The sequence below is a fragment of the Aspergillus pseudodeflectus genome, assembly GCF_044049435.1.
Source record: "Aspergillus pseudodeflectus strain CBS 756.74 chromosome Unknown BJX68scaffold_44, whole genome shotgun sequence".
Lineage (NCBI taxonomy): Eukaryota > Fungi > Ascomycota > Eurotiomycetes > Eurotiales > Aspergillaceae > Aspergillus > Aspergillus pseudodeflectus.
The window spans coordinates 265,966-280,589 of NW_027263820.1; the positions used below are offsets into that span (position 1 = coordinate 265,966).

Sequence of the window (14,624 nt, forward strand, 5' to 3'; positions counted from 1 at the left end):
ATGTTATCTTAGAACTTCAGGCCACTTGAGCTTCATATGCATTGTCATCATTAACTGAGTATTAGCTTATCTGGCTGGGACATCGGGCTCAATTCAATTCGCATGCATGTTGCGACATTCCATAACTATTTGGGCTCATCCGTGAGAGGCACGTAGCTAACTTGAAACACTTTGTCCTTGTGGATGGATCCGTCTTCCTTCTTGTCCACCACCCAGATGTACTGGCCGCCACCAAACACACTTGTCAGTGATCCTTGGCCAGTTTCCGCATTGACGGGGATGAACATCCTCCCGGGTGCCCGAAGCTGTTCGACAAGAAGAGGGTGGAGCTCTTGCGCGGCGGCACCGACATGGATGACATCGTATGGTGCACCCTCCGGCCATCCCCGTCTACCATCTGCCTTGATAAATTTCACACTCTCTGACTCTAGCAATCTCCTGCCGTCTTCGGACTTTCTCATGTTATTAGTTGCGAGGTCCACCAGTTCTTGGATATGGTCGACCCCAATGACTTGTCCCTTTGGGCCATTGCTAGATGGGTCCACGACGAGTCTAGCCATGACATGGGTCAAATATCCAGAGCCGGATCCAATGTCCAGGACACGCGCGCCGGGCTTGAGGTGATTAATAAGGTACTCGCAAGCATGGCCGTGCATGTGAGGGGCGGAAATTGTCGCTCCATGACCAATAGGCTGGGGTGAGTCTGAGTATGGTCTGGATGGGGCGTAGTGGCCGCGATCAACCTTAATCCTTAGTTAGAGATGCATGGACTGCATGTAGCTATTGCTGCTGTCAGGTTATTGAATTTTGGTGCGTAACTGAGATACTTGGGTGTAGTGTGTGGTTATGGGGTGGCTGGGTGGAAGAGTTTTTACTCACTGCCATCATAGCCCTTCTCACCCTCTCATTTTTGATCAATCCCTCGTTAGATAGGTTCTCGATCAGCTCATTGTTGGTTGCCCCAGAGCAGTACCACGCCATTGCGTTGAGCCGTCTATTGATCTGGGTTTCCGCGGATAGTGCTGCAAGTGCGGTCCTTAATCGCATGAGCATGCAGAGACGGGTTTTTGAAACGAAGCGCGATGGATGGGTGGGAGTTTAAGGACATGTAGCATCATGGCTTATTCTATGGTACAGTGTGGTGGTTTGCACATGACGACATTCGTGCATCTACGGATATATATCACGTGCCTAAATGGGGGGCCCTCAGAGCGTCGCGGGGCAGTAAATAAGATTGTTGGTACCCACTATGTGACGTGGTGTGGTTGGGATGCCTACTAGACTCGCTTGGTTTTTGTGGCCAGCCTAAGTAACCTCGTAGATGGCCTCGCTCATACCTCTACGTACTCCGGGTATTCGTACCTATAATGGTGGGTGTTGCAATCGGGGTGGGGTGTGGAGTCGCTGGCTAAGATATATATTGATGCGGGACCAGCCGCTTCCCACAGTCCTGCATGAACCCGCACATTTTTAACATAGAATAATCCCATTCACCCATACGGTGCCGCATAATACTGCATCGCAGCCAGAAATGACTACCTACCACAGACGGACACCCAAGGCCATCGACAACCCACCATTGATCGACAGAGGGACACCAACATCCGCTCACATAGCCGACATCGACAGTTCAAACAAGCGAGCGAGAACAACCCCATAAAGATCACGACAGCGCGGGAAAAAACGCGCATGCAGAAGCGCTGAATTTACAGCAACTGCCACCGAACTGGTCACCTCCAACTAACATTTGCGGAACCTCTCCACGTCCACCAAGATCGACCAGTAGAGGAAAGGCAGGAATGGACAGCGAAAACAACCACGAAAAGGCGGGCGATGATACCATAGTCGAGGTCAATATCCTGATACTTGACTACATGCTGTGTATGGCCATACACGAGGCTACAAGCGGCCAAGTACAAGACTGGGCGATATGGCTTGAAGACACGCAAAGAAGTACGTTACAGTGCAGACATCGTCATGTCTAGAGCGAATGGTGACCTAGATGGCTGATGCTGCTGAGATATAGTGCTGAAACTAGTGCTCCCGCCAGTTGAAACTCTCACACCAGACCTACGTATCAAAACACAAGTATTCGACATAATTAGGTTGTTCATACAGACTGGAGACATGTCTCGTCCTGAGCCAACAACATTAGCGGACATGGCGACCGCCCTCGTGGCCACCTGCAAGACCGAGAATCGAACAACAACTATACAGCACGCTGTCGACGCTGCGGTACAAATCTGCGCACACGCGGCGTTGCAAGCGCGCCATGACACAAACAACGACTCACCGGGAAACCGAAAGACAGAAAGACGAAGAGATGATGGCCCAGAGAACAAGCATGATATTCCCATATGCGTCCATGACAGTGTCTCGACCAAGAAGTATCTGGAAGTGTCTGGCCAATCAGAGCGCGATAAGGGTACCACGGAAGGGCTCTTTGGTGCGCTCCTCAACATCATGATGTCACTGGAACCCCCAGTGCTCATCCAGCTCGAGAAGGGAAAATTGAACGGGCTCAGCCGAGCACAGACGGAAGAACTGAAGATGAAAATAGGGATGTATTAATGGTTAATTACTTTAGTGCCAGGGGAGCTCAACTCAGCAGCCCAAACTCAACCCATGCCACCACACTGGTATGGACTCGTGTATGGTAGAAAAAGCCAAACGCGGCGATTGATGGAATGCCAGCAGACCTATGCCCGGGATCAAATAATGCCGTATATATTGAACATATAAGATTTGATAATTTACAAAACAGATGGGTGGGGGGTTGGGGTTGGTGGGGGGGGGGTGCTTGTCTAGAATAGGCAACCTAACCCAAAAGCATACGGCGGGGATCCTCGATATACTCCTTGACCTGTTGGGTTATTGTTAGCATTGAAAGATCTCTGATAAAAAAAGATAAACTTTACCTTGATGAGGAAAGTGACAGCCTCTCGGCCATCCAAAAGTCGATGATCATAGGTGAGGGCGAGGTACATCATCTGATAGGGGGATTAGAGAAGGAAAACGAATGAAGCAGCTCAAGTTAACATACCGGGCGAATCTCAACCTTTCCGTTGACAGCGACAGGCTTGTCCTTGATCGCATGGAGTCCAAGAACAGCTGAGAGGTTGTTAGCGTTGCCATCACGCTGGTAAAAGACAACATACCTGTTTGAGGCAGATTGATGATGGGTGTGCCCATAAGGGATCCGAACACCCCACCCTGCAAAGCCAATTAGTTTCGACGAGTCATACGCGCGCACCAATGTCTACTCACGTTGCTAATTGTGAAAGTACCGCCCGCCATGTCCTCAATGGTAAGCTTGTTGTCGCGCGCCTAGCCGTCAATTAGCTAGGGCCCAGCCGGGTTGGGTTGTCTGGGTCTGACCTTTTTTCCAAGATCGGCGATGGCCTTTTCAATTCCTACGAGATCCATAGTTTCCGTGTTGCGGACCACGGGGGTGACGAGACCCTTCTCCGTGGCAACAGCCACACTGATGTCGACGTAATCGCGATAGACAATGGTATCCCCGCCATTCGGACCCTCGATTGACGCGTTGACGGCAGGTACATCCTTCATGGCCAGGACGCATGCACGGGAGAAGGCACTCATGAAACCTAGCTTTACACCGGTCTTCTTGAGCACATCATCCTTGTAAAGTTTGCGGAATTCCATGAGTGAAGACATGTCAACCTCGTTGAAGGTAGTAAGTGAAGCAGCCGTGTTCTGAGATTGCTTCAAACGCTCAGCGATCCTCAGCCTCATACGGTTCATTTTAACCTAAATTAGAATGTCAATTAGCGCCCAACCTCCTACCAGTGAAACACTTCAAAAAAACAGGTGTGCGGCCTACACGTCTTTCTTCGCGGCCACCCAAGGCAGATTTCGGTTCCTCCGAGGGTTGAGATTTTGTTGAGGCCTGCGGTGATGGTTTCGAAGATGCATCTGGGGAAGGAGTCTTTGGGGACGATGGGGCCTTTTCAGGAGTAGAAGAGGATTGTTTTGGCTCCGGCGCCTTCGGTTGTTCGGGCTCTGAGCTGGTGGCAGCGGGTTCCTTGGGCTTCTCCGTCGCATCTTCCGATTTCTTCTCTGGAGCGCCGCCTGCCTCAAGTTTGACGAGGTCCTGTCCGACGGTAACCGTATCCTCTTCGTTTACCAGAAACTCTTTTATAACCCCAGATTCGGGAGCATTGACCGACACATCGATCTAAAAGGTGTTAGTGGCCCGTACGGGACCTGACAATACCCGATTATAGAACAAACCTTATCCGTCTCAATTGTTGCGATTTCTTCGTCGCGTTCGACATAATCTCCAATCTCTAGCGCAAGGTTCAGCAAAAGTTTTCACGGGCGCACAAAAAGCGAGCATACGTTTTGAGAATTGCTTCAGTGTTCCCTCAGTAATGGACTCTGCCATTTGAGGAACCTTGACAATGGTGTCCGCTGAACGGATAATCAGCGGAGCTCTCAGAGTGGTGGAGGTGTGCATTACCATATGTGCGAATTTGAGAACTGCCGATTGGAATAACATTGAGCTTGGAGAAAGTGTTCCTGCAAGGTAATGAGTTCTCCGGGTCTGATGAGAGCTAGCAAGAGCGGATTCTGTCTACCTTAGACTGGAAATTGACTGTAAGCCGTGGATTGACCTAGCACTGGCTTTGACGCCTTCAGAACCCTTTGCCGACGTGAATGTCCTGCTGCAACATATCTGACGGGGAACACGGGGCACGCGCGCGATACACCTCACGCGCTGCTCGGAAAATTGACGGAGTGGTAATCGAGAAGCCATGATGACTTTTGGATTGGGAAGACTAAAGAAAACAAACAAGAATGAGGGTGACCGACGTCAAACAAGAATTCGGGTGAAGGGATACAGTGAAGAGTGGCCGAAAGTCAGGTATAGCAAGCAAAGCTAGTCCAGCCCGGGCCGAGAAGTACCGGAAATTCCCTCAAGAACAGCATTACGTCTGAAGCCGGCAGGTGACGGAATATTATTACTACGGCGTTCCGGAGAGCCAGAGACACCAGCTTAGCACAACCCTTTTCGCAGTGGTGATCTCAAACCGCAGTGTCGAGGTGATTGATGCTCTGCTGGCACCCCGTTCACAACCATTTTCGATTTGCTCAACCTGACCAATTCCTGCACAATCATATAATGTCCGCCAACACCGTCACGTAAGTACGCCACAACACCCGGGGCGAACCGTATGCTGACCTTGCAACTGAGTAGATCCCTCTACCGGCGTTCGTTGAAGCTCGCTCTAGACTGGGCTGTCCACAGACATGTGTGGAAAGGGCAAGCAGTCTACATTCGCTCCCTCTTCGATGCGAATAAGGACGTTCGCGACCCGCGGCAACAAAAGGTATGTGCTACCGTCAGACTTGGCAAGCCTTCGTTCACTAACGTTGCTAGGTTCTATTGCGAGAGACAGAAAAGCTACTAGAAACCTGGAAGCATCCCGATCCCTACCGGGCCCCGACAGCTCCTGGTGGTATGTGACTCCAGGGACCCATAATACGCGCGTATATATTTACATGCCTAACAGGAAGCAAATACGAGAGAAACCTCCCCGCTCGCCAATTACCTTGTGAGTATCTTGTTTCTGTCGCCCAAATGACGGGTATCTATTGCAGTACTAATTCGCCTATTAGATGCCCCAGACACCGACGCGCATTGAGATTTATAGCAGCCAGTCCTTTTGCAGAGACCCAGGAGTTCGAATCGTGAATGTACAAATAACAATGAATATATTTACTCCTTGGTACCAGTTTTGATGTTCTGCATTATTCCATGTCTTGCAGCAAGCTTCACGCGAGAGCATTGCTCAGGAGAGCAATGCTCAGGCTAGCAAACAATGGTTCTGCCACGACCATTTCGAGCGCGCCATAGGCCACAGCTCGAGTGACCTCCCTGTTCACGAAAGAATTAAAATATGCTAAGACAGTTCATAAGTTTAGGTCATTTGAAGTTGTCGGTATCATTCCATGCCCGTGGACATAATTTACAACAGTAAAAACAAAACGCAAAGAAATTAAAAAGAGCCATAAACGTGCCCAGTCCAGAACCCCGTTATCATATCAGTAAGAGAACCAAACCACGCCGAATGACAAACCCCAAGCAAATAAAAGAGAAAAACAGTTCACAGCTCCTGGCTACCCTTTCCGGCCTTGGGGGTCTTCTTGGGAAGAAGGTCTGCGACATGTTAGAGAGGTCGTGGGAACACGAGGGCCAGAAATTTGCTTACTCTGGTGAATGTTGGGGAGAACACCACCCTGGGCGATGGTAACGTGTCCCAGAAGCTTGTTCAATTCCTCATCGTTTCGGATGGCAAGCTGGAGATGACGGGGAATGATACGGGTCTTCTTGTTGTCGCGAGCGGCGTTTCCAGCAAGCTCGAGGATTTCGGCAGCGAGGTACTCAAGGACGGCGGCCAAGTAGACGGGGGCACCTTGTCAGGAAAATCAGTATTGGATCATGTCAATCAGGTTCCCGCTCGAACTTACCAGCACCAACGCGCTGAGCATAGTTGCCCTTGCGCAGAAGACGGTGAACACGACCGACGGGGAAAGCCAGGCCAGCCTTGGAAGAACGACTAGATTCTCTGTTAGACGAGTTTCACGGATGAGGGGATGCAAACATACGACTGCGCGTTCTTGCTGCCGCTAGCCTTGCCACCAGATTTGCCTCCAGTCATTTTGTTGGTTGGAAAAGGGTGAGAATATAAAGTGTTGAAGATGAGTTGAGTTTTGATGACGGCGCGTAGGCGAAGTGGTGTAAGGTATGGGCACTGAACGATAGGGAGAAATGGGGAAGGGACGCTATCGTGATGGAGTGAAGGGCATATATAACGCCAGCATGAGGGTGACGCCCAGCAGTCCAGACGCGTTTTGGATCACCCTCTCGCTTAGCGGGGACAGCCAATCAGTGGGCGGATCATCGGCCAGTGTCCCCGTCGAGCTAGTGTCGTCATGCGACCGCCGATACCAGATCCAGCAAAGCGTCGTGGCTACTAGGTAGGTAATCTGTGTCATACCGTACCGTAAATGGATGGTGGGCCGCCCGCCAATCCGGGCGCGTTTCACAGCTTTCGCGCGCCTTAATCATACAAATCATACAGACCGGGAACGGTATTGAAATTCTGCTTCCTTCGCGCTCCTGAGATCAACCAGCTGTTTGGAGCCGAGTATAAGTAGCGCGCCTCCCTCGTCACCGCGTATCCTTTACTTTCACCTTCCTACTCATCACCACTCCACATCCACGAGCTGACCTGTGTTCGCATTTCCATCAATACTACTCAACTTCATAATTTATCAAAACCAAACCCCCGTCACCACTTTTGAAAATGCCTCCCAAAGCCGCTGAGAAGAAGCCTAGCACTGGTGGCAAGGCTCCTGCTGGCAAGGCCCCCGCCGAGAAGAAGGAAGCCGGAAAGAAGACCGCCGCCGCTGCCTCTGGCGACAAGAAGAAGCGCGGAAAGACCAGGAAGGAGACCTACTCTTCCTACATCTACAAGGGTGAGTCTTTCGACTGTTTACGTGCAACGGACGCGTTCTAACTTGTCGCAGTTCTTAAGCAAGTTCACCCCGACACTGGAATCTCCACTCGTGCCATGTCTATTCTCAACTCATTCGTCAACGGTATGTCTGGCTTCGCGTTTCACACTTGACCAATGGGGGCTAATTTGTTGGTGAAGACATCTTCGAGCGCGTTGCTACTGAGGCTTCCAAGCTGGCCGCTTACAACAAGAAGTCAACCATCTCATCTCGAGAGATCCAGACCTCGTAAGTTTATCGCTATTTTCCCCAGAATTCGACATGATCTGACCATTGCTTTAGTGTGAGGTTGATCCTTCCCGGTGAACTCGCCAAGCACGCCGTGTCTGAGGGCACCAAGGCCGTTACGAAGTACTCTTCCTCTGCCAAATAGGCGTTTCTCTGAACTTTTATCGTTTCCTTTCTAATCGCACGGATATGTTTTTTTTGTTTCGTTACTCGTCATCTCTTGAATGGTTTTGAGGCGGCGGGTTAAAGGGTGTTCGCGGGATTTTTAACGTGTCATGGGATGGTCTTTTTTTCCTATTTGTTTTATTTCCCCTCGGGTCAAATGGTCTTTTTCAACGCCTTCAGTTACTCTCTGGAGGCATGGATGCGATGTATCATAACTCGAGTTCAGGAACTGGTTGTATAATTAACCTTCCGAAAGAATTCGAATACAATGCTTGCATAAGTTCATTGTCTGCCTACCTACTACTATTTGCCCGTCTCGCTCTCTGTGGTATCTTTCCTAACCTGCGAATCATTGGGTCGCTACTCATCATCGTCGAATGCTTCGACTTCATCAAGCGCTTCAGATCGTTCTTGAAATGAAAAAGCGTCACTCGCGGTGTGTATGTTGATGATGGGCTTTCCTTGGGTCGACTCAATGCGGGCTTTCCAGTCCTCCCAGTCCTGTTCGTCTTTGATCAGAAATCCGATGAGCATACTAGGATCCATGTCTTTGATGTGGAGTCTTCTCAGTCGACGGGTATGATAGGTATCAATATCATATTTCGTGTATGGGTCCCCTGTTGAAGTGTGCTGGACCGCGGGGCGTGTGGTATGCGGGTCAAGGTAGAAGAATTGCGATCCCTGAACGCCGATAAAATAGTGGGAGGCTGATGGGCGTCCACTGCTCAACGGCATCAATAACCGGCGGCTATAATATGTATTTTCATCCTGGGTGCAACTTACCCGGCTATTCCCACGGACTGTGGAAACTGGAGCATGGTCTTTAATCCATCCCAGTAGACGTTTGTGACACGGTCAATGCCTAGTCTTAGTCCTAGGAGTATGAGCGTCGGGCAAACGATGCCCTGGTCGTTCCTGGACACGCTCATGAATTTATCCTGATAGACATCTGAGTTATCGTCTGTGACGTATACTTGGAGCATCGATTGCTTATAATTCGTCGTGAGACCTCTACATTCTCAGTGAGTTTTCAGCCTACTTTCGCGGCCTGGGTCCTTACTGTATGCACCTGGCAGTGGCCGATGGGCCAAACCACTCTCCAGTGTGTTTGCCACAGAAGTCCGACCCGTACTTGACGAAATTATGTATGGAAAATGGGGCCTCTGGGGTGTCCGCAAAAAGTGACAGTACCTGGACTTCCTCTGTGGGCTCGTCACCGCGGCGCCAATCTATGTGCGGCGTCAGCTTTTGTCTAGCTGGGTTCTAATTGTTGGGGGTGGGCTGCATGGGTTTCCAATGAAACATACCACGTCCCAGAGACAAGATAGCCATTGCGTTGGCGAGCAGACTCTGACCCGATCTTATCATACAGCCCCATCCCGTGTCCGCTGTAAAGCCCTGTGATTCCAGAAGCTGGCTCCTCAGGCGTACACTGAGAGTCAGTGATGTGCTACCATCCCGTGTGGGATCCTTGGGTATCGGTGTGAAGTTCGACCGGTACGTCATCCATATCTTTGATTCGAAGTCTAAGAGGAACGCCTCTGGCCACTCGTTTTGGTTCACGCTCGCCGTGGTCGGAAAACGCCCATCATCGTGCGCTGGCTGGGTTAGCACTATGATATCCACCTGTCCTTATGTCCTTCTTTGAACCTACCTATCTGATCGTCGACAGTGCCATTGTGCTGAGGTGGTGCATAGCATGTCCCGAGACACCATATGGGAGAGCCCGGGTCTTCGTCATTTTTTGGTTCTGGGTCCCATAGGTACTGAATTATTCGTTTCCTGCATCGCTCTATGTCTGTTGTGTTCATGCTTGATATCGCCCGGTTATGGGTGGTTGGGCGCTGTCGTGCGTTGTGGTTCGTAAGTCCTGGTCGTATTTGTGATTATGACGCAGCCATCCGTCGTGGAATGTGTATTGCTAGCTCCCCGGTGTTTTGCGGGTGGGTTCTTGGGGCTTCTTGGTGATTGTTGTCCTGTACTTCCCGCTGTGTATCGATTTCTGGTACGTGGCGGTCGCCCGGGTCATTTGGGCAAGTCAGTACGAGTTGGTCCTGAAAACACAGCTTACCCGGGGGATGACTCGGGAGGTGTGATCTGTGATCACTGCGCGTGGGGTAAAGCGGTATCAGTACGGAGTAGTCGGGAAGGTCCAGGTTGTTGCGAGCGAATCAGCATGCAGTGTGCGATGCAGATGGGGTGCGGCATAAGTGTTCTTTAAGCATCTATCTTGACATGGTCCCATTATTCTATGGTTAGTGCTATCATATAACTTATGACTGGCTCTATAGTATGCTTTACTCATTGCCATGGCTATGTATTAACTGGAACTTGGCATGTAATTATGATATTCCTGGCATACCCACTCACGCATCCATATACGATTATATATATATGTACATACAGGCTACTACAGTGGCATGGCAAAAGTTTTCGCTATCCCAGATGAGACACATTCCACGCTAGTATGAAAGTAGTTTCCGCCTTCTTTATTTAGATAGTACATGAAGCTATCTGGGCCTCAGTAACTTGTATACTAACTATCTACTTGGAGGATTGCCTACACGTGATAAGGCATTATATGACATAGATTTTAAAGAACCCTCTTGTTAATTACATGCCAGGCCTCTATAGCCGCTTGTGTAAGTAACTATAGCGTATCCTATATATCTAGGGCCCTTTCTAGCTCTAGATAAAGCTTATAAATCTTTACCTTTATAAGTACCTATAAATTCTTGATAGGATTTATGTCTAGAGAATATAGTAGCCATACCATAACTTCCACGCCCATATCCCGAAGGAGGTCTTGTATAATATAGGCCGTGTATATAGAAGCTCTGTCATGCATAAAAATATCCCTAGGGCCCAGGATCTCAGGTAGAAATAATTCATAAACTCTATACAGTCGGTGATCACCTGATGCACGATTTTTAGATACACCGACATTTCGACCACCAAACTTCAACTCCTCATATCTCATTCAATATGACTTCAATTGAGGCAGTAATAGAAGTAATCAATTCCTTGGAACCAGGAAAGCTAATCAACTATATGGCTATCGCGAAAAAATTGGTGTTAAGCGCTCAATGCTGTCAAGGCGCTATCACGGGGTTACAAGCTCAAAAGCCAACTAATATGAGTAGTAGCAAATTCTAACTAACTAATATAAGAAAGAACTGATAAGTTATATTAATAAACTTACTAATTAAGGCCTCTTTGCCTCGTATGAGATGCTTCGGAATTTTATAAAGGAAATTACTAGAGAGAAGCCTAGAAAGTACTAGCCTAGGTACTTTCTAAAGCTCTACTAAGATGACCTTATCTTAATCTATATTAATGCTATACGAAAGCGCGCTAATTCTATATATAAATATGCTTTATATTTTAAGCTGCTTAGCCGGAAACTCAAGGAATATGAACTACGGCTAGAGGATATCTATAATATAGCTAAGAAAGGTTTTATGATTAGAATGCTAGTAAAAGGCCTTAGGATCTTCTCTAAGTGGAAATATAAGGAAGGTGGTCTTAAGTAGCGCGTATAGGATGGAAATCATGAGTGGATAACCTTAATTACTTGTATTTATACTAATAGAAGCTCTTTACCTTTAGGTCTTATATACCAGGCTGTTAGTGGCGATATATAAGATACCTAGCTATAAGTCTTTGATCCTAAGCTTTATAACTACTTCTTCGCCTCTTTACTAAGTGGTTAGACTAATAATGAGCTAGGATTTACCTGGTTAAAGGATATATTTAACTAGTATATAAAGGAGAAAGTATGAAGGCGCTAGAGGCTTCTTATCCTTAATAGCCATGGATCTCATATTACTATAAAGTTTATTAATTACTATAATAATAATAGGATCCTTTTAATAATATATCTGGATACCTTATTCAACCCATTCGCTACAGCCACTTAATATAGGCACCTTTAGCCCTCTCTCTACTACTTATAGTAAGCAACTAGAGGACTTCTTACATAAATTAATGGGCCTAAGTCATATTACTAAATAGGACTTCTTTTGCCTCTTCTAGCTCGCCTAGGAGCAAGCTTTATTAAAGAATATCCTAACTTTATGGAGAACTATTAGTATATTACCTTTAAATCCTAAAATCGTCCTAGCTAGATTTAATAAGAAGAAGGATTTAAGACCTTCTTTAAGTAAGTCCTCGCGCTTAATCTTACAACTAGAGCACTAGAGGAAGATTAAAAGACTTCTAAACCAGGTGGTTACTAATATATATAATAAAAACACTAAGAAGCTGAGCTTAACTATATATTACCTCTCTACTAAGAATATCCTTCTAAAACTACGTTGCCAAGGCCTAGAATTAGCTCTCTAGAACGAGAAGAAGAAGCGCTAGCGTGGAAAGGCTTTATAGTTTAATATTCTACCTCTACAGAATAGTAGTATAATATTTTACTCCCCTAAGAAGGTCTAGCAAGCGCGCGAGCTTTAAAAGTAGAAGGATGAAGCTATATAGATTACTAAGGCTTTAAAAGAGGAGAAAAAGGTCTGCTAGTAGTAAGTAAAGGAAGAGAAACAGCATCTTAAAGAGCGTAAGAGAATTCGAGCATCTTAATAAGAATTACAGCTTATTAAGGCGGAGTAAAAGAAATACTAGAAGGAAGAGGAGCGCCTTATAAAGGAAGTAGATTAATAGCTTTAAAATAACTTCTAACAGGCTAGGAAGACTCTAAAGAAGCCTACTAAAGCTTTATGCTAGCTAAAAAAGATATAGCTAAGGCCTGTAAGTCCTAAAGTTATTTAAGAGGCCCCTTTAATAGTAAATTATCAAGGCCGTGAGATCTAGCTACCCCACCACTTCCAGAATGATTAAAAATTGTTTATAGACCAATATTAACGACTACTTTAATCCGCCAAAAAATTGAGCGATAATATTAATTGTATGTGGTTGAAAAGCTTCATTATTTAATGTTGTAGTTGGTGGTGAGATCATGCATTAGGTGATCACCAACTATAAATAACCTATGTAGTAACTCCTCCGCGAGCAGCTTTAGGGTCACCCTCAAGGGGAAGAAGACCAGTACGTTAATTAAAGCTAAAGGCAGCCTAGAATATCTACTTGACACTCTTACTATAGCGTACTATATAGACATCTCGTTTAATAAGTTATTATCTTGGGGATTAAAAGGTATATCCTTCACGCGCCAGCTCCTTGCTTAATAGAGTACTTATTAGACTAGATAACCTAGTAAAAGTCCTTAGTAGTATATCTTATATATATTTATATCTATCTTAGTCTCTTTTCTATATTTACTAGGGTAATTTCTAGCTACTTATATTACTTCCATTTCCATATATAAAGCGTATAAAATAGGCGCTAAATAGTCTATATAGAAGGGCTACTTTATATAGTCTTAGATAGCTTACGCATCTTAATATATTAGACTTGCTCTACTAGATCTAGTAAGTATTATTACTCTTTTAGTAAGATCTTCTTAGGGTGCCTAGATTAGAATAAAGACTTTAGTCTTTTTAATTATTCTCTTACTTAATTATAGAGCAAAAGTTAAATATAGGATATTAGGATACTACTAATAGATTATTATAAAGGTCTATCTAATAGCCTTTAGCTTACAGAGCCTAGCCTAAATATCTAGTGATAATTCCTTGCCTCGTCATCCTATAATAAAGGATCTTGAATAGCTTCATACCAGCTCCAGTGTATCTACGCGTTATTTTAGTGGGCAGAATAACTTCGTCTAAGCCTAATTAGGAAGCGGTTAGTAGCTAGTGCTTACTATAGGTCAACTGGGATAGCGAAAACTTTTGTCATGCCACTGTAAAACAACTATCAACACTAAATAGGCGGTGCAGAGAGGTGTCTATCCTATCAAGGGTGGTGCTTATCCAAGACATTAGCTAATATATAGGTATTATTCATTTAGTAATAAATATACTATATCTATAAACTTAGTTATATAGGGGTAATATAACCCCTAGGATTATTTTTAAATTGAGTAGTTTTAAACCTTTTCTCCTTATATAGTTATTAGTAATTTTTATAGATTATATAATATAGATTGATTATTTGATCTAAGCTTACCTTTAGTTTTTTTAGTTACCAATACATTTTTAATTTAATTTAAATAAGTATTAAAGCTATTCCTAATTTTTATTAATATATAAATAAAATAAAAATATGTGTTAAAAACCTCCAATAAAAACTACTAATCAACTAATGAAAGTTAACTATTTAATTAAGCCTAACTTAAAATAGCAAGTAGTAACCCCCCTAATAACATTATAAATATTAATTATTAACTTACCTTTTACATACTAGCCCTAAGTCCTAATAACTACCAAGAATAATTAAAATTAGTATATATATAGCTTTAAACCTAATAAGTCTAATAATTTTTTTGGGACCTACTAAAATGACCGCCCATATTGCTAAAATGACCGCCCCCAAAAATATTAATGCCTATTATATACTATTAGCTAGGTTTAATTAGATAGCTTTTTAATATTAGGTAGGCTAAATATAAATCTTCCTATAAATAGTATAAAAAATATAATATTAAATATATTTAGTAATAAAAATAGAAAGTATAACTAACTATAGCTAAAATAGACCTTTAAACCCTTTTATACTTAATTATAGGCTAATTAATAGATCTTTAAATCTAGATTTAGTAATATTAGATATTATATATTCTA

General features: G+C 45.1%; 7 protein-coding genes across 7 annotated transcripts; 3 read left to right on the forward strand and 4 right to left on the reverse strand.

The window, feature by feature from the left end:
* Nucleotides 1–23: 23 nt before the first annotated feature.
* Nucleotides 24–1,137, reverse strand: BJX68DRAFT_243782 (protein-L-isoaspartate O-methyltransferase). Its single transcript, XM_071041200.1, has 2 exons — nt 880–1,137; nt 24–743 (listed from the first exon to the last, which is right to left on the reverse strand). Exons 1-2 carry the CDS (start codon nt 1,051–1,053, stop codon nt 126–128), a joined length of 792 nt encoding a protein of 263 aa, XP_070895850.1. The 5' UTR covers nt 1,054–1,137; the 3' UTR covers nt 24–125.
* A 508-nt stretch (nt 1,138–1,645) lies between these two features.
* BJX68DRAFT_154407 (uncharacterized protein) lies at nt 1,646–2,688 on the forward strand. Its single transcript, XM_071036727.1, has 2 exons — nt 1,646–1,953; nt 2,027–2,688. Exons 1-2 carry the CDS (start codon nt 1,800–1,802, stop codon nt 2,569–2,571), a joined length of 699 nt encoding a protein of 232 aa, XP_070895851.1. The 5' UTR covers nt 1,646–1,799; the 3' UTR covers nt 2,572–2,688.
* BJX68DRAFT_277968 (putative dihydrolipoamide succinyltransferase) lies at nt 2,656–4,780 on the reverse strand (the record flags this gene model as incomplete). The annotated part of the gene is made up of 11 exons (XM_071048430.1): nt 2,656–2,863; nt 2,919–2,990; nt 3,044–3,111; nt 3,159–3,213; nt 3,268–3,327; nt 3,379–3,771; nt 3,845–4,198; nt 4,255–4,310; nt 4,363–4,434; nt 4,484–4,542; nt 4,602–4,780. The coding sequence occupies 11 exons, from the start codon at nt 4,778–4,780 to the stop codon at nt 2,819–2,821; spliced, it is 1,413 nt and encodes a 470-aa protein (XP_070895852.1). The 3' UTR covers nt 2,656–2,818.
* A 159-nt stretch (nt 4,781–4,939) lies between these two features.
* On the forward strand, nt 4,940–5,945 carry BJX68DRAFT_243794 (NADH dehydrogenase [ubiquinone] 1 beta subcomplex subunit 9). Its single transcript, XM_071041201.1, has 5 exons — nt 4,940–5,166; nt 5,222–5,354; nt 5,405–5,483; nt 5,538–5,579; nt 5,644–5,945. Exons 1-5 carry the CDS (start codon nt 5,075–5,077, stop codon nt 5,667–5,669), a joined length of 372 nt encoding a protein of 123 aa, XP_070895853.1. The 5' UTR covers nt 4,940–5,074; the 3' UTR covers nt 5,670–5,945.
* On the reverse strand, nt 5,946–6,841 carry BJX68DRAFT_243796 (histone H2A). Its single transcript, XM_071041202.1, has 4 exons — nt 6,634–6,841; nt 6,496–6,584; nt 6,237–6,440; nt 5,946–6,184 (listed from the first exon to the last, which is right to left on the reverse strand). Exons 1-4 carry the CDS (start codon nt 6,684–6,686, stop codon nt 6,132–6,134), a joined length of 399 nt encoding a protein of 132 aa, XP_070895854.1. The 5' UTR covers nt 6,687–6,841; the 3' UTR covers nt 5,946–6,131.
* Nucleotides 6,842–7,334: 493 nt separating this feature from the next.
* BJX68DRAFT_257381 (histone H2B family protein) lies at nt 7,335–7,918 on the forward strand (the record flags this gene model as incomplete). Its single annotated transcript, XM_071043325.1, has 4 exons — nt 7,335–7,506; nt 7,558–7,629; nt 7,686–7,773; nt 7,828–7,918. 4 exons carry the CDS (start codon nt 7,335–7,337, stop codon nt 7,916–7,918), a joined length of 423 nt encoding a protein of 140 aa, XP_070895855.1.
* A 380-nt stretch (nt 7,919–8,298) lies between these two features.
* On the reverse strand, nt 8,299–9,749 carry BJX68DRAFT_257382 (cysteine protease ATG4; the record flags this gene model as incomplete). The annotated part of the gene is made up of 5 exons (XM_071043326.1): nt 8,299–8,659; nt 8,722–8,949; nt 8,999–9,167; nt 9,246–9,551; nt 9,593–9,749. The coding sequence occupies 5 exons, from the start codon at nt 9,747–9,749 to the stop codon at nt 8,299–8,301; spliced, it is 1,221 nt and encodes a 406-aa protein (XP_070895856.1).
* Between the last annotated feature and the right edge of the window lie 4,875 nt (nt 9,750–14,624).